The 24434-nt window shown below is 37.8% G+C and overlaps 1 protein-coding gene across 1 annotated transcript; it reads right to left on the reverse strand.

The window, feature by feature from the left end:
* Window positions 1-954: 954 nt before the first annotated feature.
* Window positions 955-17646, reverse strand: lurap1 (leucine rich adaptor protein 1). The gene is made up of 2 exons (XM_038278388.1): window positions 16988-17646; window positions 955-3553 (listed from the first exon to the last, which is right to left on the reverse strand). Exons 1-2 carry the CDS (start codon window positions 17198-17200, stop codon window positions 2693-2695), a joined length of 1074 nt encoding a protein of 357 aa, XP_038134316.1. The 5' UTR covers window positions 17201-17646; the 3' UTR covers window positions 955-2692.
* Window positions 17647-24434: the final 6788 nt, after the last annotated feature.

Genomic DNA, 24434 nt, shown 5'->3' on the forward strand with positions numbered 1-24434 from the left:
CTGTTGCCAAAGTCCTGAATACCAGCATAAGAATAACATTCCTCTCTTGACGTCTCCAGTTGGCATGTGCCATCACTAATGCTAGCTGGCATAAGAAAGTAAGCACATCTTGCCAGATTGCAACTTATTTATTCAAACCTTGGTCCATTACTGATCTGTGGTCCATGCTTGCTTGCTAACCCCTTTTCCTGTTTATTACAGCCAGGAATAGCGTCACTGTATGATGAAATTAAGTTTGCATCACCTAAATCACTCCAAAACCAGATGGAAAGACGTCTGATTTGCAGGTTCTTTTTTTCCAACACTTTTTGCATATAAATGAGAAATATATGTAAACCAGGCTGATACCACAAATAAGTATTGTCCACAGTACTGAGGACAATACTTATTTATGTAGACTTTGTAGGGTCTAAACATCTAGTGGGAACTCAAAGTGCTGAAGGACTGCAGTACTGTAGAGTAGGTAAACTTTCAAGGGTAAAACAAAGAGTCTATACGTTGCATTTACAGACTTCACTACATGGTGTGCTTAAAGAATTTATGAGGTTTTCTAGTAACACTTTTGAGAGAAAACGTTTCTGATGGTTGTGAGCCAAAGTAAAACTGTCTATCTAGATTTCAGTGTTTTGAATTAAAATGTGCACAATTTATCATTCACTACTGGGGTGCAAAAAAGGCAGATTGCCACACATAACTGTGAAATCCCTAGATAGGATTCCAGCTTTTTATTTTTCCAAGACAACAATCTCCTCACTGCTAAATCACTCCACTATGTGTTACTTTGTGAACTTTTCAAACCGCAAACTTTGCTATAATTCTTATTTTTTTGTCTTTGATTGTCATACTATTAGGCAAAGTCGAACAATGTTCATGCTTCCAGACCTAAGTCAAAAGTTTGCAAAGCTCTGCTGGGTTCTTTGCAGGCCTTGAGCTCACTTTTTTTTTTTGTTACACTTTTTACAAATATCTAAATTTCAAACATGAGAACTGATGTATTGTGTACTAAAACCCTAAAAAACTAAAAAATAAATAAATCAAAAAGATGATGCATGCCTTGTAATAATTTTATTCTACCAATTATTTTTTACTATTGGCTCAATGCCATGCACAGGTAATGCAAAATGTGCAGCTCAGAATCATCCCACCAACCCATTAAAATTCCTATGCTTACTTGCTGGCTGACAAAAGCAACAGTAACAATGTGATGGATGAGCCAAAAAATGTTTGTAAAACCTTTGGGACTCATCTTTTACTGTTCATAAATATCCTGGTAATCCAAAAACAGAACATGTTATGGGATTTATACTTGCTAAATAAGCCCACTCTAGTAATTCGGTGGCTACAGATTGAAATATGTCTTTGAAATATTGCTTTTCTTGTCTGATTGTTCCGTCTTCCACACCATCGCCGCAAATCAAGTACTAAAGCTTTCAGCACCAGGCATGCAACATCTACCCAGCCGACATAACACATTTACCAGTCCGCTCTCAAAAAGCACACAGAGTCCTGGGTTATCTATATCTGTACACGCAAGCAGATGCAAAAGCGTAGTTAACAAAGAAACCAAGGCATATAGGCTCTGACGACATTAATCTTCAGCGTGACATTAAGGTTTACATCAAAGAGGCACAACTTTTTCATTGCATAAAACTGAGAAAAATCAATAGGCTATTTTTAGGATTTTCACACAGTCAATCACCACTAATAACAGATGCACAGAGTAACTGTATCGTGAATTTACATTATTATACATGCCTGCACAGTAGTAAACTGTATAGCGACAAATATACTATTAGTGGTATATTGTTTTTGTAAAATGATTTTAAACCTTAGTGCCTTTCTCTTTAGACACCAAAGGTTTCTATTGGTTAGAGGAATGTTTTAGGTAATGACATGCCCACAAACTCAACATAGTCACTTGAACACACATTTTGGGACAATGCACTAAGAAAAATTGTCTATAATAACTGGGAAACCCCATTACAACGTATATGAGGGAGTTTTTACTGTACAGTTTTTGGGGATTCGCTGTATGAAAAAACTAATATTGTAATTTTCTCCACTTAGATCTAGCAGATCTAACTATACTAGTGGCAATGTTTTTGGAACATCCTACATCATGGGATTGGACTCATGAAAATGATCATGAGAAGAACCTGGAGAGTTTTTTCACATTTTAAACCCAGTGAAATAAAAAAACATCAGATAAAGCAATTATTTCCCATTAGGACAATATTTCCTTTGGAAACCATTACCACATTGCAGAATCTGTCATCATAGTCTAACTCTCTGGCAAACTATGCCACTGTGCTTTTCTACAGGTAAATTATACATACATATATATATATATATATATATATATATATATATATATATATATATATATATATATATATATATATATATATATATATATATATATATATATATAAAATTAAAGTTATGGCATGTGCGGCATTGCATTATATCCTGAGACAAAAGGTACTTCATTTTTATATCAATTTCCCTACATCTGATATCGGCAGCACTGCCAAAACAATATGACATCAATGCTTTCTAGAAAAAATAGTGCAGTCACAAGAGGGAAGGGTTGATAAACACGTGGATAGCTACCATGCCCTGTTTATTTAACTAAGTGTGTTAATTTATCACTGTACTTCCCTTCATTTAGGCTCCCATGTGATTATCCTTTTTACAAAAATGTCACATCTTCTTGTGACTGCACCCACAGCCAATGAGCGTCATACTCCAGGTTCATTTTGCCATTCATTTTACATGTATCCAGGTCAATCTTTCCATTTTTGTATTGTTTAGCTTTTGGGCTCTGGCTCGTTCCCAGTTTGTCAACAAGGCCTTTGCGAGTTGGACTGCCACTCTGTGTTGCAGGTTTTTTCAGAGCACCATTGGCCTTCATTGCTTGTGTTTTGGCATTGTCTTTTGAAACAGAGCTACCATTATCCATCTCTGCAGGCTTAGTCCACACTGGAATCTCTTCCTTAGAGCTGTCTGACTTGACTTGGTAAGACCTGATAGGATCTGCTGATTTTCCAGCCTCACTTACTCCAGACCCTTTAATAGTAGTGCTCACCCCAGGTCCCCCTAGCACTTCATCTCTGTCACTTGTTCCAGACTGAATCCGATTTCCAGACCCATTATTAGCCCTCACTCCCAGAGCAGAACCTGCTCCAGACACTTTAGGGCCTCCAGCTATGTTGCCCCCAGGAGAAGTTTCTGAAACCAGTGGTGTGGTTGAGCAAATGACAGACTCTGAGCTGGAAGGGCAGTACTCGTCCATGTCATCAGCCAAAGTATCCAGGTAGCTGCCAATTGAGATGTTGTCAAGCTTGTCATTAGTGGGGTCCTGCAGACTGCTCCAGGAACCTCTCCAAGACGTGTCAGGGCCCTCGCCCAGACTGTACTGACTGCTGGTCAGGCTGCTGCAATGACTGGTTAGTGTGCTGCGCTCGTCCATCAGCCACTTCACAGCCTCAATGCCCTCGTGGACCGCCAGCAGTTGTTGCAGAATCTTGACATCCACTGAGCGAAGATAAGCCTGTAGGCAAAATAAAGGAGATATCTTGAAAATTTGTAAATATGTATCCAACAAGTGACACTGATTGATTATTGGTTCTAGATGTGTAAAGCAGTGCCCACTGAAAGATGTTCAGTTTTGCCATCTCCAATTATGAATTCAACACACTGTAGTATGGTAAATATATAAATGGAGGCAGAAGGTGTCTTTCATTCATCAATGCACACATTTAGCGACACACAGGAGCTCTTTCAAGCTGGACACCGTTTTTTTTCACAATACCTGTCCCATCAATGAGGAATCAGAATCAGAAATACTTTAATAATCCCAGGGCCAAATTACTTTTGTTACATTACTCCATCTGTAATAGAGCGACTATACAAACAGTTTGATATAACACAATTTCATAAAATATTTATAATATTTAGACCTCTGCCTTAGAGACAATTATTCCACATTAATTGGTTTGTATTACACATGATATATTATAAACTCATATATAAACATTACTCTTACTATATCCTCTACTATACCACTCTTTGTTTACTGAGATTTTTAACTGCATATTAAGAGAAAAAAAATATGTTCTAATTAATTTACTTTACTAAACAATGTTTGATATGATCATCATGTGATACGGTCTTAAATTTATCCAGCTTAAAAAAAGTCAAGGGCTGATCTCCATTAGATGAATGGCAAACCAAAATAATATATTAGAAAAGTGGGAAAGCAGGAAAATGTTTACTGACACCAAATTATTTCTACAAAGGGAATCCACAGGATACGTCTGGAAAGCATATAGAACAGCCAGCTATTGGTTCTGCACACATGTGCTAACACTATTATAGAGGTTATTAAGGTTATAAAGATGACCATAATTGGAAGAGATGTATAACGGACACAAGCAGGTGGAGGCCCCATTACTATAAATAGGAAACAATTTAGAGAAGACACAGTCTCACAGATGAAAAGGAAAATATGACTAAATTTGCTCTGCAAAAGAAGCAGAGAGATTAAAATTGAACAGAGAGGAAAGTTTGACACATTAGTGGTCTTAACCAGCATTTTTAATGTCATGAACATTTCCATACCTTTCCAAAAGTGCTATTCCAAACAGTGACATCTGGATAAAAAAGTAATAATTACACAAAATTAGCAACTATATTCAACTGCAAAATGTTCAGCTGAACACTGAGGGAAAAAAATGTCTCTGTGGTCATGGAAAATTCTTCCTTAGAATCGTTTTGCAGACGTCTGCAGTGAAGTGCACACCAGAGGGTGATATATATGTCACGCAACACTAAGGTTTCACTTAATTATAATCTCTCATCACGACTGTTCCTTTACCACTGAAGGCATTCAGTATCCAGTTTTCCTCAGGTTCTCCCTACTAATTCTTTTTTTTTTTCAACTTTCATTTACAATCCTGCCCCCACAAAATCTGATGTTCGTCCAAGGTTAAATCTGTCTTTTAAACCCAATGACATCTGTTGTAACAATGGCAATGAGAAAACATAGTAGATTTGTGCTTTTTGTACTTTCATCTTGCTTAAATACTATTTTAACAAATTGTCTTGTAATTGTGACTCTCTGGAGTCTTACAAACTCAAAAATAAAAGTGAACAGAAACTTTACTGACAATGGTAAGGTTTGTCATTGTGGCTGTTTCTTAAAAAGTAGATTTAAGGACAGATTTAAAGGCCATCAGGTCAAAAAAAATTCATGTCAACATGTTGCAAAAGACCCAACAAGTCCACTCCAATGTGGGAAAATTGGTTATGTTAAGAAAGTACAACAATGTTTTAAGAGACATCACGTCTCCACCCAACACATAATAGATCCAAATCACTTAAGCTGGAGGTAATAAAACGCATTGAAATGATCAGTCTGTGTACTGTAATACCTCTTCATGGTCATATTCTAACATATACAGACAAATAATGTTTTCTAGGGATTAAAATCCCACTGACTGTTTACAGAGAAGACTGGCATGAATGGGTTCTAGAGATCATCAAAAACAGCTTCCTGCATGCGTGACTCTGAACCTGCTGGCAACCTGGCACAAGCAGTTTCTGTCTGGCAGCGTCCGGGTGCTTAATGAGAGTGGTGATAAAAGTAGCTCAGAGCCTTTCAGCGCTGAGGTGGCATAATGCTAACGGAGGCCATGTGCTTCAGTCAGCAGCGGAACTATTTGCCTACAGTAAAGTATATCATCGACTAGGTTTACGAAGCCACCATGTGTCAGTATACAACTAAACGTTGAACAGGAGTGAATTTTGTTGATTACTTGTTGTGTAAATTACCAAAGAAAAACGGTGAACTTTAAACTAAAGATTAATTTATTTATATAAATTTGTAGAATAGCTCAGGCATCCCCAACCTCGGTCCTCAAGGCCCGCTGTCTTGCAGGTTTTAGAGGTTTCCCTGCTTTAGCACAGCTAATTGCAGTAGACCAAAAGCCTGTTAATCAGCTTTCAATTAAAATCAGCTGTGCTGGAGCAAGGAAACCTCTAAAACCTGCAGGACAGCGGGCCTCAAGGACTGAGTTTGGGGATGCCTGGAATAGCTCATCTAAACATTTACTAAGCATTTGTGTCAATGTTGCTTATCAATTTTTATGTTATAGATGATTTCTTTCAGACCTATTGTTATTGTTTAATATTTTTAAATTGTGTAGCGAATTTAGACTTGCTCACGACAGAAAGGCCACTTTTGGCAGGAAAAGGCGTGTGGGGGGGATTTTCAGACAAGATGGAAGTGGAACATGGAGTTCTAGGGGGGAAAAAAATCAAGCCATCACTAATGATTTTTTCATGTTTAAAGACATCAGTACACAGAACAGCCAAAGACACATTTCATGCAAACAACTCAGGCATGAGGCATCATCTCGTTTATCCATATGAATCTGTTAAGCTCATTATCCTGTAGCACTTGTCTTTTGCACTGTAAAACATTTTTTCTTTATAGAGGATATATTTTACTGGGTATGGGAATGTTTAAAATTTATGTATGAAAATAATATAGAAAAGTGAAACATTGCCGATAGATATAAAAAATGTCCCTCCACATTTATTATTTTTTTTTTAATGGGAAACAGCTATTTAAATAAACAATTATCGTTGTGATAAAAAAAAAAATTAAATACACCTACAGAAATTATTTTTGGAGTTTTAAGGGATTATTATTATTTTTTTCTAAGTGAAATGTAAACAAAAAACGAAATGAATTTAAAACAAGGAATTGCCCGGTAATGTATGACCTGTCCAGTGTCTACCCTGCTTTTCGCTCACAGACTGCTGGAGATAGGCACCAGTCTTACCCCAACCCCGACGGATTAATGGGAGATGATGGATGGATGGATGGATGGATGAATGGATGGATGGATGTTCTTTATTCCAAAGAGCTCAAAATTTCCATTTTCCATGAGTCTATTGTGAAAAGTGGGATTTCTTCTGTCATCATCTGTGGGGCAGCCGCATCAGGACAATTAACATAAAGAAACTCAATAAGCTAATAAAGTTTACTGACTGAGAATTCCAAAACAAGTGCCTTTAACTCAAACAAGATGGAGATGCTACTGTCACGGTAGCTTACCTGGACCTGAACACTGTGAACTGCACACAAAAGTACTTTAAGAGGAAAAGCACATAAAAATCAGTACCTAAGTGTTTCTTAATACAATCAGCAAAATAAAAAACTGAGAAACACATCTTCAGAGATTGGTGTTGTTTGTCTGTAAGCTGTTAGGTACATTTCATAGTTTTTAGAGTAGAGAAAATCCACATGACCTTTTTCGAAATAAATTGGTGTTAAAATTAAATGTCAGCACTCACAATTCTTGTTAGTGCATGGCCTTTACTGGGGCCTTATTTTACCTCATCTATTATGTAAGATCGTTTTTAACCATTTCAAAAGGACTGATGGCTTTACTTAATTAGAATTCTATTAATTATTAACGGATACCAACTGTTGGTTTAGACAAACTCTGTCCTTTCTGAAGCAAAAGAACAAACAACCCAGAAGAAATTATAAAAGACCAGAAATACCAACAGCCGCTTTTTGCCCACAACCACAATCTGATTAGTGGGAAGTTTAATATTATGTTGGGGTTTTTTTTTCAGTAGAAATGATAGCGCAGCCAGTAGGAGCATGAACCGTGACACAGACCCACCCAAATGGAAAAAAAAAACAACTTTCCAATGTCACATAGCTCACAAACTGACTGCTGAATCACTGCCAGCTGGGACACCAGTTATCTCATTCAGTAGCAGCATAAACACACATTCTGTCTTCCGTATCCTCTGGTGTCGCTGTCTGCTTTTTCACCTTCTGAGTCTCTCCGGTCATCTGCAGACAGACGGTGTCCTTGCACACTCCATTCACCCTGAAATAAACCATCTGTCTCCATTCCTCCATGAAATTTCAAATGCCCTTTTCTACGGGGCATTCATGTCTAAATCTCATATAAAGAAATAATATTAAATATGTTAAGAGAAATGAATTGTAGATTTAGCTGATTATTGTATAAATCAACAAAAAACAACAGCTTTTAATTTTGAGCTAAACTGAGCCCTAAATCTAAGACGAACAGCTTTCATAACAATGGAACTAACTGGTTACAGATGAATGTGATTTTTTTTTTCTAAGCAATTAAATACAAAATATGATCATGGTTCCACTAATTGTATTCTAATTTGAATTCCAAGCCATCGGGTTTGGTTTGGAGTGAATAAACTAGACTAAAATTTCATCAGAGATTGGCTGTAGAAGTGTTTGTAAACAGGGCAGTGATAAAATTTGTTTGGTAATAATTTAATTAGGCACAATCCTGCAATGACAGCTAAAAGCAGCAGGGGAGATTTTCCACAGCCCTGTTTGCGTGTTCAGTGCTTACTTTGCACTGACTTTATGTGTCCTAGAGAAGGAGACAAAGATCAATCAGAACAGTTAAAATGAAAAGGACTTGTTTGCAAGCTTAACACATACTTTAATCTTAAATATGTTATTATCTTGGGATATGTCGGGCCTTTATAAGGCATGGTTTTTCAGTTGTATTCCGGTGAGGTTTGAGAAATTCAATTCAATAAGAGCTTGATTAAGCAAACAGTGTTGAAATCTTCAGGTGTCTAAATTTAAGCAATGTAAAATTCATAGGTTCAGAGGTAGTCCTATTTCAAATTACTGCTGTGATTAACCTGGGCCACTAAAAGAAACGGCAGCCCCATATGGTTACTAAGCTACTTTCACATCCAACCTTTCTGAATGTTTTGTTCAGAGTCTGGTTTCCAGAGCAGATCACTGTGAGCCCAATGCAGGTCAGTGAGATGAATGGTAGAACTGCACACTGGCACGGTAAAAACTGCCGGTCCTTGCACCTTCATTCTGACCCTGGAGTGTGAATGCATGACCATCCCAGGGAAACAGGATGTAAAGCAAAACATTCTATTTGAGTTGGAGAAAAAGAAGAGCAGACAAAGGATTTAAAAATGCCTCTTTAGGCTTTATGGAGTAGGAAAGAGGTGCAGACACAGCTATATAAAAAAAAAAAAACTAGGGTAATAGAATCCCAATGTGACAGACATACTTCTTTATGCTTTTTTTTCTTGTCTACCAGCTCCATTCTCAGTTCTGCATTCCATTATTTGGCCTGGTCTAGAAATCTGTGTGAAAACAAACTATACCAACTGTAGGTGTAATTTATTTTATATTTTAAAGTTCCCAGGACAATTCACTGAACCGAATCAGCAATGTGAATTGATTCTGTAGTTTTAATACGTCACCATGACTCATTTAAACATACAGTGATTTCTGTCGTAGTGGACAAATAGTGGACACATTGTTGGTCTAACCATACTGCGTTTCTAGAAGTGAGTAAAAGTCCCAACCAACCCTTTTATCTGAGGGGCACAGCTTTATAAAACCTAGATAGAACTTGGTGCTTTGAGAGTATTCTAAACACCTATAGTTGTTAAGAACAGTGATCATAATATCCTGAGCTGTTGACTTAAAATCTAAGCCAGAACCATACAGCAGTCAAAAAAAATCCCTTGATGAAAAGTAATGCTTCATTTGGTGTGGTGCAGTTCACTGATCTTATCCTAAGTTACTTACGACATACAAACGCACACATAAGATAAGCACGTGATGTGACAGCAGACAGATGTTGCGGGCCCTCTCCCAAAGCTGTGCTTACACCGTGACAGATAAATAACAGAATGGTTCAAGCTACTACATAAAAGGATGCTGACATTACTTCACTCATTAACAACCTGCCTCATAATGCTGTTCTAATTAGCTTATCGGCACAGTGGAATGTGCTAAAAACACACAAATTCAAATTGTGCGTCTTAGCTACAGTGTGTGCACAATCCTGTGTGCATATAAGCTTTCCTGTTTTACATTACTCTACAGGCTCATCGCACGTGCATTACTGTAAATCTCACTAAGCAGATAGCTGATGAAAGTGCAGTGTTCATATCTACTCCTCTGCACTCTCATTACACTACTGTACACCACACCCTGAGATGAATAAAGTACGAACACACAATACACAAGAGGACCTATCTAAAGGTTACACCATCTGCAGAATAGTAAGTTGCTGTTCTGTACTCTTGATAGGAGTCATTGAAATAATATTCTGTGGGCTTAAAATTCTTGCTCTAATGAATAGTGTACCCCCTATATAGGTATGTAGTTGGTGGATTTTTAAAAGTCACCTTCAAAACTAAAATTTCCTTCTTTCACATCTGAAATATTGCAAAAATCACAGCTATTTTCTCCAGGGGTGATGCTGAGAAACTAGTCCATGCTTTTGTGACTTTAAGGCTGGGCTACTGTAATTCTTTAATACCAATGGTATTACGGTAAGCAACGGTGGAGAGGAAAAACTGCCTTTTAACAGGAAGAAACCTGCAGTAGAGCTAGTTACAGTATGAGGTGCTTTTTGTCAAGGTTGACAGAGGGTTCAAGGAGATAGAAGCAGACATACAAAATGACTTGAGAGCGCTGATCCATAAATACTTTCAACTGCATTTTAGAAAATGCTCCACAGGTAGTTCTGCCCGGGAAAGAAACAGCGATCTAAATGAGCTTTAAAACAGTTTCCTTGCCCTATGAGGTGAAAAAGAGCACATAGTCGCAGTAAAAGGTGGGCCCACTCCTGTGTCTAGGAGAAAAACAGGACTAAGCAGTAGAGGTGGGAGATGTGGAGCCCTCAAGTAATCTCTATGTCATGCATTTGTTCTGCCCAGCCACTGAACCAGGTGAGTCCAACCTGTACAGTGAATTAAATTCTGCAGACTCACCTGGTTTAGTGGCTGAGAAGAACAAATATATTAAATATGCTGCACAACTATTGCAGCCTTCTTTTGACCTGTTTTGAAAGACAGGTCCGGTGTATCCTTGGTAGCCGTGGGTATCCCATGATTCATTGCCAGTCTAAGCAAACTGACTGCTCAGTGCTCAGAGGAAAAAGGGAAATGGTGCAGAACATTGATAAATATTGTAAGTGCAGTTTAATATGATACAAGTACCGTATTTTCATGACTATAAGGCGCATATAAACATCTTTTTTTCCCCTCAAAATGTGCGGCGCGCTCTATAGTGTGTTGTTACTGCGGACGTTGTTGAGACCACCGTGAGAACGTTAAAGGGGGACGTGTGGGAGTGGATTGTGTTTAACCCTTTCATGCATAGTGGTCACTACAGTGGACAGTTATTAAATGGTTGTTTTCTTTTAAATGACCATGTTTTAATGTCACATTTGCACATATGTTACTACAGTGGACGCTAATGTATCATCCTGCCACTTGTCAAACTGCCACCTACTCGTCAGCCTTTGCAAGTGACTTTTTTTTTTCCTCAAAAAAACAAAATGGCCGACAGAGGAGCACATGGGTTGTGAGGGAGAGGAATATCTGCTCATTCCTTCTATTCTAGGTGATCCTTGCAGGTAAAAAAAAAATGGGGACATCAAGTATCAAGTATAAATTCCAAGAATTGATTCTGTGTTATTAAAAATTTGTAAGTAATGTGTCCACTAAGTTGGACATTATGCAACTCCCTAAAGAAAGTATATTTTAAAAAAAAATTGATGAAAATGTTTTTTTCATTCATAAAGAGTAATAAAAACACTTGGTAAAAAAATCATAACATATACTATCATAATTCATGCATGAAAGGGATAAAAAAAACAGGTATGTGCTTTATGCAGAACTCATGATGAAAGAGTGGATGAGGAAGTTGTATGTAAGGAGACCAGGTGGTTTTTTCCACGCATCACCATCGCTGTTATTCTGTGACTCCATGCGTGCCCATCTCACAGCCGATGTGAAAAACATGGTGAAACAAATGAACGCTGTGCTTGCTGTTATTCCGGGAGGTCTGACAAAGAAACTTCAGCCGCTCGACATTGGTGTGAACCGGCCGTTCAAAGTAATGCTACGTTCACGCTTCTGCTGCTTCATTTTTGCTGCTTGTACCAGTTAGTTCTGACGCACGGCTGAAGCAGCTTTGCTGCTCTGGCTGCGCGGTGCAAAAGTGTGTCTGATGCGCGTTGGGCGGAGCTACTCTATCCTTTCTTTGTCTTGCAGCTATATTTGTTGTGATCAGTGGGAATAAAGTAGTTTTAATATGTTTTTAAGTGAGAAAGTCCAACTGAAATATTAATCATTGCTGTCAGTTCATCCAGATATTCCAATATTATTTCTGTCGGAGCCGCTCAGACCCCCACATACCGGCGGTGCGCTGTCAGTAGGTTTCCCATTCATCAGCAGCCTCTGGCCGGGTCGCCTCCTCAGATAGGTGACAGGTAATGTTTGGTTTATTGAAAGGTTTTTATCTGTCCCTGTGCAAATGGGTTTGGCTGACATGTAAGCTCAGATTCCAATATCTCTGCAGTGTGGGGACTATAAATATGATATTCCCAATGACGGTACTGCTGCTGAAGCTCCTAAAAAATATAATTAGCACCGAGAACAGTAGTAAGAAGTTTGGCATCCATTCTTTCCCTGCTTTGTGTGGTTGCTAGGTGACAGAGTGTATGGGAGGTTAAAGCCGGAGAAGACTGGACCTGTTTGAGTCCATAGCCAAACTGGCCTCTAAAAATAATGTATTCTGGGGACATTCTTCCCCACTCTGGGTCAATTTCTCAAATTGAACAACCCATAGCGATAACTTGATGGCTCGCCATCTCCCACCTCTGCTAAGCAGTGAAAAACTGTAAAAAAAAAACTCTGTTATCTATAATTAAAGGTGTTGAGGTCACAGGAACAAGAGTGGTTTGTAAAAAGAGGGGAGATAAAGTTGCAACATGTGCAAAATAGATGGATTTTATGATTGTTAAATAAAGATATGACATTTTAAACTATCATTAGCCTCTTATGCTATTGATTAGTAGAGCTAGCATTACAAAAACAGCAGACTCATCAGGCTGAAACTTTGAAAGGAGGAAATGCAGCTTCTCTGCTGTGGTCAGTTCAACCTTAATGTTATTTGTGTCAGCTCATACATTCCATTACTCTCTTGAACCTTGAATGGCAGACAAGTCTTAACAGCTTCCTCTCTAAAAGCTTCTAATATCTGCTCTTCATCTGATGTCATTTTAAAGACCTCAGTCAAGCTTGTTCTTTCATTGACAGCATCCACACAATGTACTTTCGTCTGTGCCGGCAGCGCACATCAAAGCACAGTGATTTCCTAATCAACAAGAAATTAGCCTCCAAGTTTATTGCTGTCCAAGAAAGCGGAAGAATTTCAATTCTGGTCACCCAGTTTTACTGGTGCATTTTACACCTTATCAAAGTGAAATCACTTAAATTATGGCTTGGGTGTGTTGTGCACAATGGGCAAATCTCACAAACACACAATCAGACCTATGTAGGAAGCATGATTTTACATTTTGGGAGGAATTCAAATAAAAATCATTCATCTAAAGGGGTGGTTGAAAGATCAATCCTGAAAAACCCTTGCTGTGATTCAAACCTATGACTTTCTTGCTGCATATCATCAGTGCCTTGAAGCAAGTGATTTAATCGCTCACCTTTAAAGGTCATTCTACATTCTGCTTTCCCAAACTGTTGTGTACAAAATATCAATTGTAGATAAAGCGGGTTTACTTTGCTATTATCTGGTAATAAAACCTGTTTTTATCCCACTCATGCTTGTAACAACTTAGAGTTTCTTTAGGTGTTTCTTTTAAAGGAACACAAAGCACACAAAAAATAAATCTTTTTTTAAAAGCTGCAGATTTTTTTTCTATCATTGCTTTGTACTAAAGTCCTGTGGGGAAATCCATCTTTACATCTAACAAACTGATATCAACATAGGATGTCCTTGAATGGAATCAGTGCATTTGGAAGAAACTTCCTCAGACAATGATTGACTTTGTTTAAGTGTGGCAGTGCATGGCTCTGTTTTAGAACCGCAGGCTGCATGCATGCCTCCATCTGCCGCAGGAATGCAATACGTGCATGTGAAGTAAGGGAAGAGAAAACAACTTTGGAGCAATGGATTTATGCTGCAGCTTGGAGGAGGATAGGGATCTATGTAAACAAGATCACATGAAAGCTTTCTAGGGCAGAAATTTGCATTAACAAAGAACAGGCAGCCTTGTCTTCATTACAGAAGAGGGTGATAATTAAGAACTGAAAAATTTAATGTATCGTCAGAAAAAAAGTGTAGAGAAATAAATTAATGCCAATTTTGCAAATTTGTATTATTTGCAAGCAAACTGGATACAACCAGACAGCAGATAGCAAATATTTCAATTAAAGATAATGTGTTTTCAAGCATGGTTTGATTGTAATAAGAAGCTTCAAACAGTTAATGAATGGTAGGTATTACTAAGGAAATTAACATTAACAATGCTTACTTAAGCGTGGAAGGATGATTATTAAACCTTTAAGTAACATAATCCCTTTTAACAACATCAAATAATAAACTAACTAAAGTTATTCGTGGTTTGGCTTGACTATTCACACATTTTTGGTAATAGTAATAGTTTATAATACCAGCTTATTGGCAACTTACTGTTTAACTGAAAAGAAGTTAATTATTATTAAACTTTATTGATCTCACATTGGAGAAATTTACCTCGCATTTATCCCATTCCGTTGGGGAGCAGTGTGGGGATAGTGGCAGTCTGTGGGAGTGGGGCTCAAACTCAGAACCTCAGGATTCCAAGCTCTATGCTCTACCGACTAGGCCGCCACTCCCGTCCTCTTCCTAAAGAGACACTATATACATTTTATTAATAAAAAAAATAAAAACTTTAAAATAGCATTTTTTTGATGAGCAGACTGACACCTCAGTAGTTCAGCGCTGTTGCATCTATAAGCCAGTAGCCTATTTTCCGTTTGAGTTTGATGTCACATCCGCCGAACAGCGCATCCATGTTGAATGGGTCTGACCTACAGTACCAAACAATGCACACGTTAGATTCAAGAGTGAATTTGTTGATACTAAGAAGCGACCAGCATCCAGCTGAACTCGGACACCAAAGGCAACTCCATGTAAGGTGTAAGGTGTGTGTAAAGATAAAGAACTCGTAAAGAATGTCTGTGTGGTAAGAGAACGAGCAGAAGGGTGCTGCATTATTAGAAAACTCTGTAATGCCTCTTTAAAGGGAAATTAAAGGGATAGTTCGGTATTTTTGACATGAATCTGTATGGCATCCCCATCACCAGTGGCATGCAATCACACTGACTTACCCCTGGCAGCGTCCTGTGAGCAGAGTTATCGTCCAGTTTTGGTCAAGCCGAAAGTAGTCCGGCAGGTTTTTAGGACCAGCGAAATAAAACTTTTCTCTTCCCAAAACATTATGTGTTCAAAAGAGTGATATTTTTGCATCCCAAAAACATTGTAGTGGAAAAAGTCACACGTCGTTATCAATTGGTCCTATTTTCTCTCTGTTCGTATCAGTGCGCGCCGTCATTCAGACAGCAAGCTCAACAACAGCCAGATGCATGTCTCGGTCCGCCCAGCTAGGAGCTTTTTGCATCCCATTTTTGGGATGCAAAAATATCACTCTTTTGAACACATAATGTTTTGGGAAGAGAAAAGTTTTATTTCGCTGGTCCTAAAAACCTGCCGGACTACTTTCGGCTTGACCAAAACTGGACGATAACTCTGCTCACAGGACGCTGCCAGGGGTAAGTCAGTGTGATTGCATGCCACTGGTGATGGGGATGCCATACAGATTCATGTCAAAAATACCGAACTATCCCTTTAAGGGAACACTCATTTTAAGTTGTAACCACATGGCCCATGTGAGATTTTCACAAACACAAAAATTTCCAACAGTATTTTTTCCACAAACTGTGTCTAAGTTTTGTTTAGCTTTGAGCCAGCTGACCCCAATGCATAGCAAAGCTAGAAGGAGGGTTTGAAATGCTTCATAAAGTAAAAAGAACACTCAACTCACTTCAGCACTTTCTCTAACTTTCTTTTAAAATTAGTCTGAAACAATGGAAGAATAACAGTTTAGAGGGTGTATCTTTTTAAAACCCTTGGTAGACCATTCAACCGATAACCTTCACATGCCCACCTTTAACTGCTAATGTTTTGGTAACATTACAAAATCATTTTTTTATATATTTAAACTAAAAAAAAAATAAATAAATAACATTTGCTTCTGGTGGACGAGCTCAATCTATCTAACCAATTTAGATCCGCATAGAAATATAATTATTAGAATTTAAGATGTTAATTATTAACATATTTAGTATAGTATTTCTGACAGGTCCAGACACAAACACACCTCTATTTCCTTAGTACTCTTACACAGTGCAGTTCAATTGACCAGAATGTTGAAATAATTTTATGAGTAATGTTTTAGATTTATGAGAACGTTTCTTTTGACAAGGACTAATATTAAAGTTTTAAATGAGATTGCAAAAACTGAAAGGTAACTCAAGATTAGGGAGATGGCAAGGAGACCTTCTTGTCTAAGGTAGGGAAATAATAAAATGTTTATGGTAAAAGTGATATCTAAAGTAATATGCACTGTTGCATATTAACTTTCTGTTGATTATTTGAAAAGGCTATATTTTTTTTACCTAAAAACGCCAACCATATGCTTTCCTCTTTGCTGCCAAGTGCAGTCCAACAAAATATTTCTTTGCATGGAAAAAAGCATTTTCAAATCCCTCCCTCAGGGGTGTAAAAGGCAAAAATGATGTGCAATGAATAAGGTTTTATTAATTTTACAAAAATATTTCAACTTATTGATTCTAAACTGCTGTATTCCGATTTACTGTAACTCAAATCATTTGATGCTGCTAGAATTATCCCTCAGTGTGGCTGATTCATTTCCTGAAATCTGGTTAAGTGTTCACAACCACCTTCTGAATCAGGTGGTTGATCTGCGTCAGTGTGACAGCTCCACACTGCGCTGACTGACACAGACCAGCTGGATCAGCATCCACTGGTGGACACTAACGCACAGCGCAATCTCACCATCTCCATCCTGAGTTTTCTAATCTTTTCATCCAAACTCTTCCTTCCAGTGTCTTTGCTGGTGTCCTGATGAGGGGCCAGTTTGCCCTCCCCGCGAAGAGAACAGGCATCTTCTCGCATCCACTTCAGCAAACCCTCGGGGGTTTTACGGCCGATTTTTGTCTCTATATCCTTGAGATCTGGGATGGTGTCGCTGGCGGTACCTTCATCCATAGCTCCGGTGTGCGCAAAAAGAAGAGATGCCCAAAAGATTACGTCCTTTTTTGCTGTTTGGGACTTTCACTTCCTTTGGAACTGGATAACATCCTCTGCGACTGCTTGGACTGCGCCAAGAGAGGAGTCACTTTGTAACAACACAGCACCCTGTTATAATTCCTCGCAGATCCAAGTATTTTTTTTTTTATTATTAAGATAGCATCTGCTTTTTTAGCATTTTCAAAATTTTACTTTCAAGGTCTGAAGAAAAGAAAATCCAATTTGTCCTTTTATCCCATGCCTTGTTGCTGCCTTCTTCCACGGCGGTGTCCAGCTGATTGGGGGCCCAGATGAACTGGTGTGTTGAGGTCCCTGTAGCAGATCTCTATTATGAAGCACACTGCGCAGATTCCACCTGCATAATGATAGCGACCAGCACCAGCCGCATAGTGGAAGAGGAGAACAGATCCGAGCAAAAACAGACTCAATAACATGCATCTACATCCGAGCTCAATTTCAAAATAAAAGAACTTTTCCATCCAGGCATCCAAAACACCCTGCGTGATAAAAAAAAAGCGTCACATTAGTTTACTTTCTTTCTTTTTTTGTTATATCACTCTATAGACGGAGTGTTAGGGTGGTCATAAAAATCACCCATTTGTTAAATTAGAAATAGACTGCTAGGAAAAAAATGAAAAGTGTTGGGAAAATTGAGTAAAACAAAACCTGTCAGTAATGTACAGCAAATGCTTTTTCCATAACATTTTTGTGTGTTGTGATGTTACAACTAGTGTTGCGCCGATGCCATTTTTTGGCCCCGATACCGATACCCGATACCTGGCTGTGCAGTATCGGCCGATACCGATACCATAATAATGTAAAATAATTGCCATCATGGCTTTGTCAAGCTGCTGCCTACCTTTGTGAAGCAGGAAAAAATATAATACAAAGTGAATCCAGTAGAACTTTTTATTGCCTCTTAGGAGTGGGGGACAATAGTTGAATAAACTTATGGCTCTCAAAATGGTTGGTACTTGCCGATACCGATACCACCATTTTAGGGCAGTATCAGGGCTCCGTCCGATACTGGTATCGGTATCGGGGCAAACACTAGTTACAACGGCATTGTTTTAAAACAACACAAATTATTGGATAAAATGAAAGAAATTACAAATTTTTGTTAATATTTTAACGATATACCATCCGAGTGTCCACTGTTTAATCATAATTTGCTTCCCTAGCTGTCTTGCTTTCAAAAATGTATTTCAGTCACTGTCATTAGGAGCATGTGACCAGCATAGTTCCTTAAAACACTACAATTATTCTCATAGTCCTTTGTAAAACCAGTAATTCTCAGTGGCTGCAATGTTCTAAAGCATTAAAATGCTTGGTTCTTAATCATTTGTCTTGCTTCATTGCAATGGCGTAAATATCGGTAATCAGAGACAGCAGTGACCTCTTAAGGCCAATTTATACTTTTGACGCATATCCTCTGAAACTGTTAAATCTGTCCCTGTGTACACCTAAAAAAAAAAAATGAAAACACATCGGACGTTGCAAACCCGCCCAGACCTCAAGCAGAGGTGCGCAGACAAAAAGCAGCTGTATTTGGCATTGGTATGCCTTTCCGGCTGTCTGTTTCGTCGTCCTTCTCGATTCGGTGCCAGGTTGCACCATTTCTAAAAACCGAGGAATAACAACAATGGATACACTAGATCCTTCTCTGTAACAGTGATATCTTCCAGACGCGCCATTGTTGTTTTGGAAAATAAACACTCCCGCTGGCGACGCCGAAGAAGTTCTCGTGACCATCCGCCGAAGTTCTTGCGAGTTCTCGAATAGGCACCCCCTTGCGCTTTGGGGGAAACTGCTGTGCGTCCCTAGAAATTCCTGACCGACGCTGCAGAAGCATATCAGCAAAACTGGTTTGCTATGACGCAAACATTTGATGTGTGTGGTTGCAGAAGTATAATCCGCCCTTTAGGGGCCCCAACATTTACACCTGGTAGTTCGCCTTGATTAAAACCATAACTGTTACGTACAATTTGTCAGCGATGATGGATACCAAAAAGAGATACTTATCTTAAGGTCTATCTTCTTGGCCAATTTATGGAACTGTCGCCGTATCCTGAACCTTTATCACATGGAAGACATTCTAACATGTTTTTTTTCCTCTTAATTGTGCTGTATTTAACTTTATCAAGTTACATCCAGCAGCTGCCCATCTGTAGAAAAAAAATGTCCACATGATTCTAACATGTTTGCAAACATTATTTCATCTACCTTTCAGAACTTATTGTCACTGTTCAATGCAGGTCAGGTATGAACCCACAACTAATGATAATCATCGTCATTTTAGCAGAGTCAGAGCTTTAGTTTGCCACAGCTCCTCCAGATACAATTAGAGCAGGTGACTTAAAATCTTAAAATCATCTTAAAATCATCTACTGTATACTTTTGTTTAAATCTATGTTTTAAAAATCAAAAAATCAAATCAAATATGCATTATTGGAATCATTATGACAACAGTGCTCACCTATATGTAGATACAAGTAAAAAAAACTGTTTATGTTAGAATAACTGCATTATGGACTAGACCCAGTGTTACTATATAGTTTAGATAAGCTGCATTCACAGTTTCAAATTTACAGTTTATATCAATGAGATCATTTTGCTGGAAAAGCTGTTACGGCTGAGATAAATGAGGTGTTACAAATGATGATCACACTATTCTAAGCAGTCTGACTCACACTTACACTCTTGACAACTTCTTCTCCGCCCACATTAACACCGCATTGGCAGAGCCAACCAGCCTGAGCGTCCTGTTGTGGAACTTTGGGTGTAATATGTTTGCTTAAAGTAATGTGGTGGTCAGAGTAAAAGATTGATTTCTTGGAAATGTTTCAGGACAAACAGAGCAAATACTCTGGTCATTAAAGGAAGCCGTATGGACAAAAATATTAAGAAATCTAAGATGAAAGATAGGCGCATTTCTTTGCTGAGGTGTTTTTTATTTTCTTGTGGTTTGAGTGGAGAAGCAGAGCCATATTTGGAGATTACTTTTTTGTCCACTAAAAATTCAATGCAGGGCCCAAGAAAGAATTCATTATGAAGTATATACACCAAAATATGTAATATTTCCTATTCCCTCATCGGCTAAGATCACGTCACAGCTTTACGACTGTTCAAGGTGTCCGAGCAGTTCCATCAGAGACCTTTGAGGTGGAGAGGTTGAAAGACAATGATTCAAACAACAATAAGGCATTGCCACCCACCAGTGAGACACTTCCCCCTGGAGCAGACCTACCAAGGAGGGAATGGTTCATGCTCAACAGAGCCAAGGTAGGTAGGACAGGTGACAACATGCTGGGATGGGGTAAATCAGCAAGTTGGGCACCTTCTGCATAAATACAAACATGGTCCAGCCTGCTGTGACAATGATCTCCTGGAGGCTAACGAGACAGCCTGTCATGGGATTTGGACTTGTAGCAATAAGATACGCTGATGATGATCTCAAGAGTAAGATCTGTTGTTCCTTGCAGATAATGTTTTTTATCCATAGAATTAGATGTCTGGTACGTTTAGAGATGAGAACAGGATGTCCTAAGAAGTTTAAATTTTTTAGGCCAACTGAAAGGAAATGATACCTTTATTTTGTTGCTCATCCAGGAGGGCTAGTCGGCATCTAAAAGTTGCAGTTCTGGCAGTTTTAAGACTGGGAACTGCTAGTTTCATATGGACCAAAAAGAATGTATGAAGTTGTTACAGAACATGAAAAGACATTCATCATATGCAATACTATTACTGATATAATTAAAATTAAAGCTGGATCTAAAAGATGAAAATATAAAATTTGATTAAGTAAAATTCTAATTTTGCACTTTCATTCAGTGCATAACATAGTAAACACATTGTCACGTATATAATGAATCTTTATCCACTGATTTTTAACAATGATTCGAAGTTGTATGATTCACACAGAGTGAGATGATTATGGGGACTGAAAGTTTTCTTCAACTCTCAGGTAAACCTGAAGAGACTCACATGGATAAAAAGAAGAAATTAGAAAGTTTCATCAACATGAAGAAATAAGTCTTTTGTGCTCAGACCCTTGCAGATGACATCAGCGCTGAAAGCATTTAATCTGCGTGAGCTGGCAGATCTAGATTTGAGATGTTCCTCCTGTCAGAGTATGACATTACTGGTGAAATCGAGGTTAACGAATTAGTGGAACAATGGGAAGGTCAGTTGAATGTAGGAGAAAAAAGGGCTGTAAAGCAAACCTGTAAAGCACTTTGTTTTTGCTTTGGTTCCTAAAGTGCTTTATACTGGATTCACTGAACAATAGATCTCTAGCAGGAAAATAATTGTTACTCACGGTTTCTTTGTCTAACTTCACTTATACTCTCACTATGTTGTTTATTTTGATCACTATGTGTGTTCTTTTATGTTGTGTTTATGTACGGAACTTTGGACTGTCAAGTTATTAAATATGCAAAATAATTTGTATTGCTTTTAAGATAAATAAATTATGAAAAGAACAAAATTCTCAACCTCCTTGGAAAATAATAGTAATGTTTTCATTGTCAATACTACGAAGGAGCTTCCTTATCCTGGTTGCACTGTATGAATGAGGAAGAGTGAAGTGATCCTCTGCTTTAGTTGTGCAAAATACAGGTTCTCTATCAAAATTACACAAACTGACCTATGTTACAGCATCCAGTCACAAATAGACCTAAATAGGTTAGCACAGGGATAAATTAAAAGCTAAATAACCTTTGTGAAAGGATTATGAAATACACAAGACTGTGTAAAATCCATAATTAGTTAGTTGAAACAACACAATTATTATCTACACTCATGCTCAAATCCTATAAAACCAATGTTCTTTTGCTTAACTGCCGGAATTTAAATGTATCTTTTAAACAGGATCAAGTATGAACAAAAGCAAGATTAAATACTGCTTATGTCACCATGCAATTAGCCTGGTATCCACGATGGCCACCATGGCAACAGTTGTAGTGGGAGAGAATCTTTAGCTCTTTGCACACCCACACTAAGGCTGATCTACTTCATCCATGTAATGCAAAATATTCTGAAAACATATTGTTCTGGCCTGGTACTCGAAAGCCAGCAGCATTATTCAAACCTAACTCAGGCATTTGTGTATGGTTTTGCATGTCGGCTTTATATTTGCATGGGCCTGCCCCAGGTCATCTCGACTCATGTCAGTCCTCTTGTGGAATGTCAACAGAAGATTATGAATATATTACATAACTAGAACTGTAAGTTATACTTAATTATTAAGTCATTATAGTCAAGGGCAAAACCCAATTTATGATTATTAGTTGGATTAATATTACTGAAATCTGCTTACTCGTCAAGGGTCTTTTGGTTTTTACTCAAGGTTGGACTTCTGGAATATCTGTTAATATCCACTGTCTTTCATTAATTTAATTTAGACTATAGTAATAAGCAGAGTTATTAATCACCAACCAAAATAAATTGTTTCTGTTTCTTCCGGTGTTAACCAACAAGTGTGGATCTGACTCTGAGTGATATATCGTCCACTGTATAAATAATCATAGGCAACCACAGGTTAGAAATATCAGTTACTTCATTGCCTTATATTCACTATTACAGTATTATTGTATCTAATGACTAAACAAACGCTTCACCACTACTAAAAATAAGCATAGGGTTCATCAAAATCTAATAAATGGGGAAAATTGGGCCAAAGAGACCGTTTAAAGAGTCTCTAACAAATATTGAAGTCTTAAGGCTTGGTAGGTTAACGCATTTTAGGTGTCCTATAAAATAGCAAGTATAAGTGTAAGTAACAAATGATGCAGTGATCTTAAATGCAGTTAAAACAGTGAAGCCTCATTTGGTTTTAAAATAAAATTTAACAGTGACTCCCAAATACATTAAAATGTAGGAGCATGGATGATCACTACTTTTCAAGGTGCATTGTGGGAAATTTAGAGTCCAATATTTTTTCATCTACTAGAGGTTTGGACACTAATCTAAAATGGCATAACCACTATATAGTGCCCTATAAAGGGATTAAGGTGGAAGGTCAGGCACAGCCAAAACGTTATCCTCACATGGCCGCCACAAGGTAGCATTCAATTCAAAACTCTTAAAAACCATCAGCAGTTGAAATTAAAAAGCTTCTGTCATTTCATTTCTCACTCTGTTGGCGAGGCGTAGAATATTGCTGTGCTGGAAATCAGCTTTACCTCCCTCATTTGAAATCTGGATTAAAGATGCTTTACACTTTAGTAAACTTGATAAGATTAAATTTACCCTACGAGGTTCCACAACTAAATTTTTAAAGATTTGGCAACCGTTTTTTGATTTTATTCAGACATTGCCGTCCCGTATGGTGCCCAACTAAGTTTTGCTTTTGCCTGACCTTTCTATTTGCATTATCATATTATTTATCAAATTATTTATTCTGTGATTAATACCCATTGATGCACTTTTTTTCTTAAATCCTTCCCCCCCTTTTTCTTTTTTTTTCTTTTTTCTCTCACTATTTGGGAAGGCTTATCCATGTGTGCTGTACGACTTATGTTCGGTTCTGTTATAGAAAAAAAGTCTACATATCTTGTTCATATATTTTTGCACATTTTGTATTTTGACGTTAAAACCTAATAAAAAGATTTGAAAAAAAAAAAAAAAAAAAAAAAAGCTTCTGTCAGAAAAAACACAACAGATGCAAAAATGTCTATCCTAACCTTGCCAAAACTTGACTCAATAAGTATCAGATAAAAATAGTGGCTCAATGGAAAGGAGAGGACGATGTTCGGTTATGTTCAGATTAGTTTGGCTGGGGAAGCCAGTCCACTTGTCCAACAGGCAACTCTCAGAGGGACTGGAATTACTCTGATGCAAAACAATGGAGTAAGATCTGCAAGGCTTAAATTGATCATTCACTGTACTATACACATTTCACATCTAAGTAAAACAAATGTTTGAAATGATCAATTATTGGTCTTACTCTAAAATTAGCTGGATAAATAACATTTTCTGACAAATATGCAACATACTGTAGCTATATACCGTTAGTTGGTTTGTCTTCTAAAACATTTTTTTTGTATCCAGATTACACAGCTAGTCTTCACATAAACTCCATGAAAACAACTATTTTCTAGTAAACCAGATATTTCTACATTATAATCTGCATAAGTCATTATTAGGAAATTAAGATGAAGAGAAAACTTTTGCAGGCATCAAGTGAAATATG

The sequence above is a fragment of the Cyprinodon tularosa genome, unplaced genomic scaffold, assembly GCF_016077235.1.
Source record: "Cyprinodon tularosa strain WSP-4 unplaced genomic scaffold, ASM1607723v1 ctg140, whole genome shotgun sequence".
In the NCBI taxonomy this organism is placed as follows: domain Eukaryota; kingdom Metazoa; phylum Chordata; class Actinopteri; order Cyprinodontiformes; family Cyprinodontidae; genus Cyprinodon; species Cyprinodon tularosa.

What these genes read in the sequence shown, in the direction of transcription:
- lurap1 (XM_038278388.1), bottom strand. Translation starts at nt 17,200, where the DNA reads ATGGATGAAGGTACCGCCAGCGACACCATCCCAGATCTCAAGGATATA. An exon ending in GAAAACTCAGGATGGAGATG is followed by an intron (nt 3,554 to 16,987) that starts GTGAGATTGCGC and finishes TTTTGCCTACAG; the next exon opens with GCTTATCTTCGCTCAGTGGA.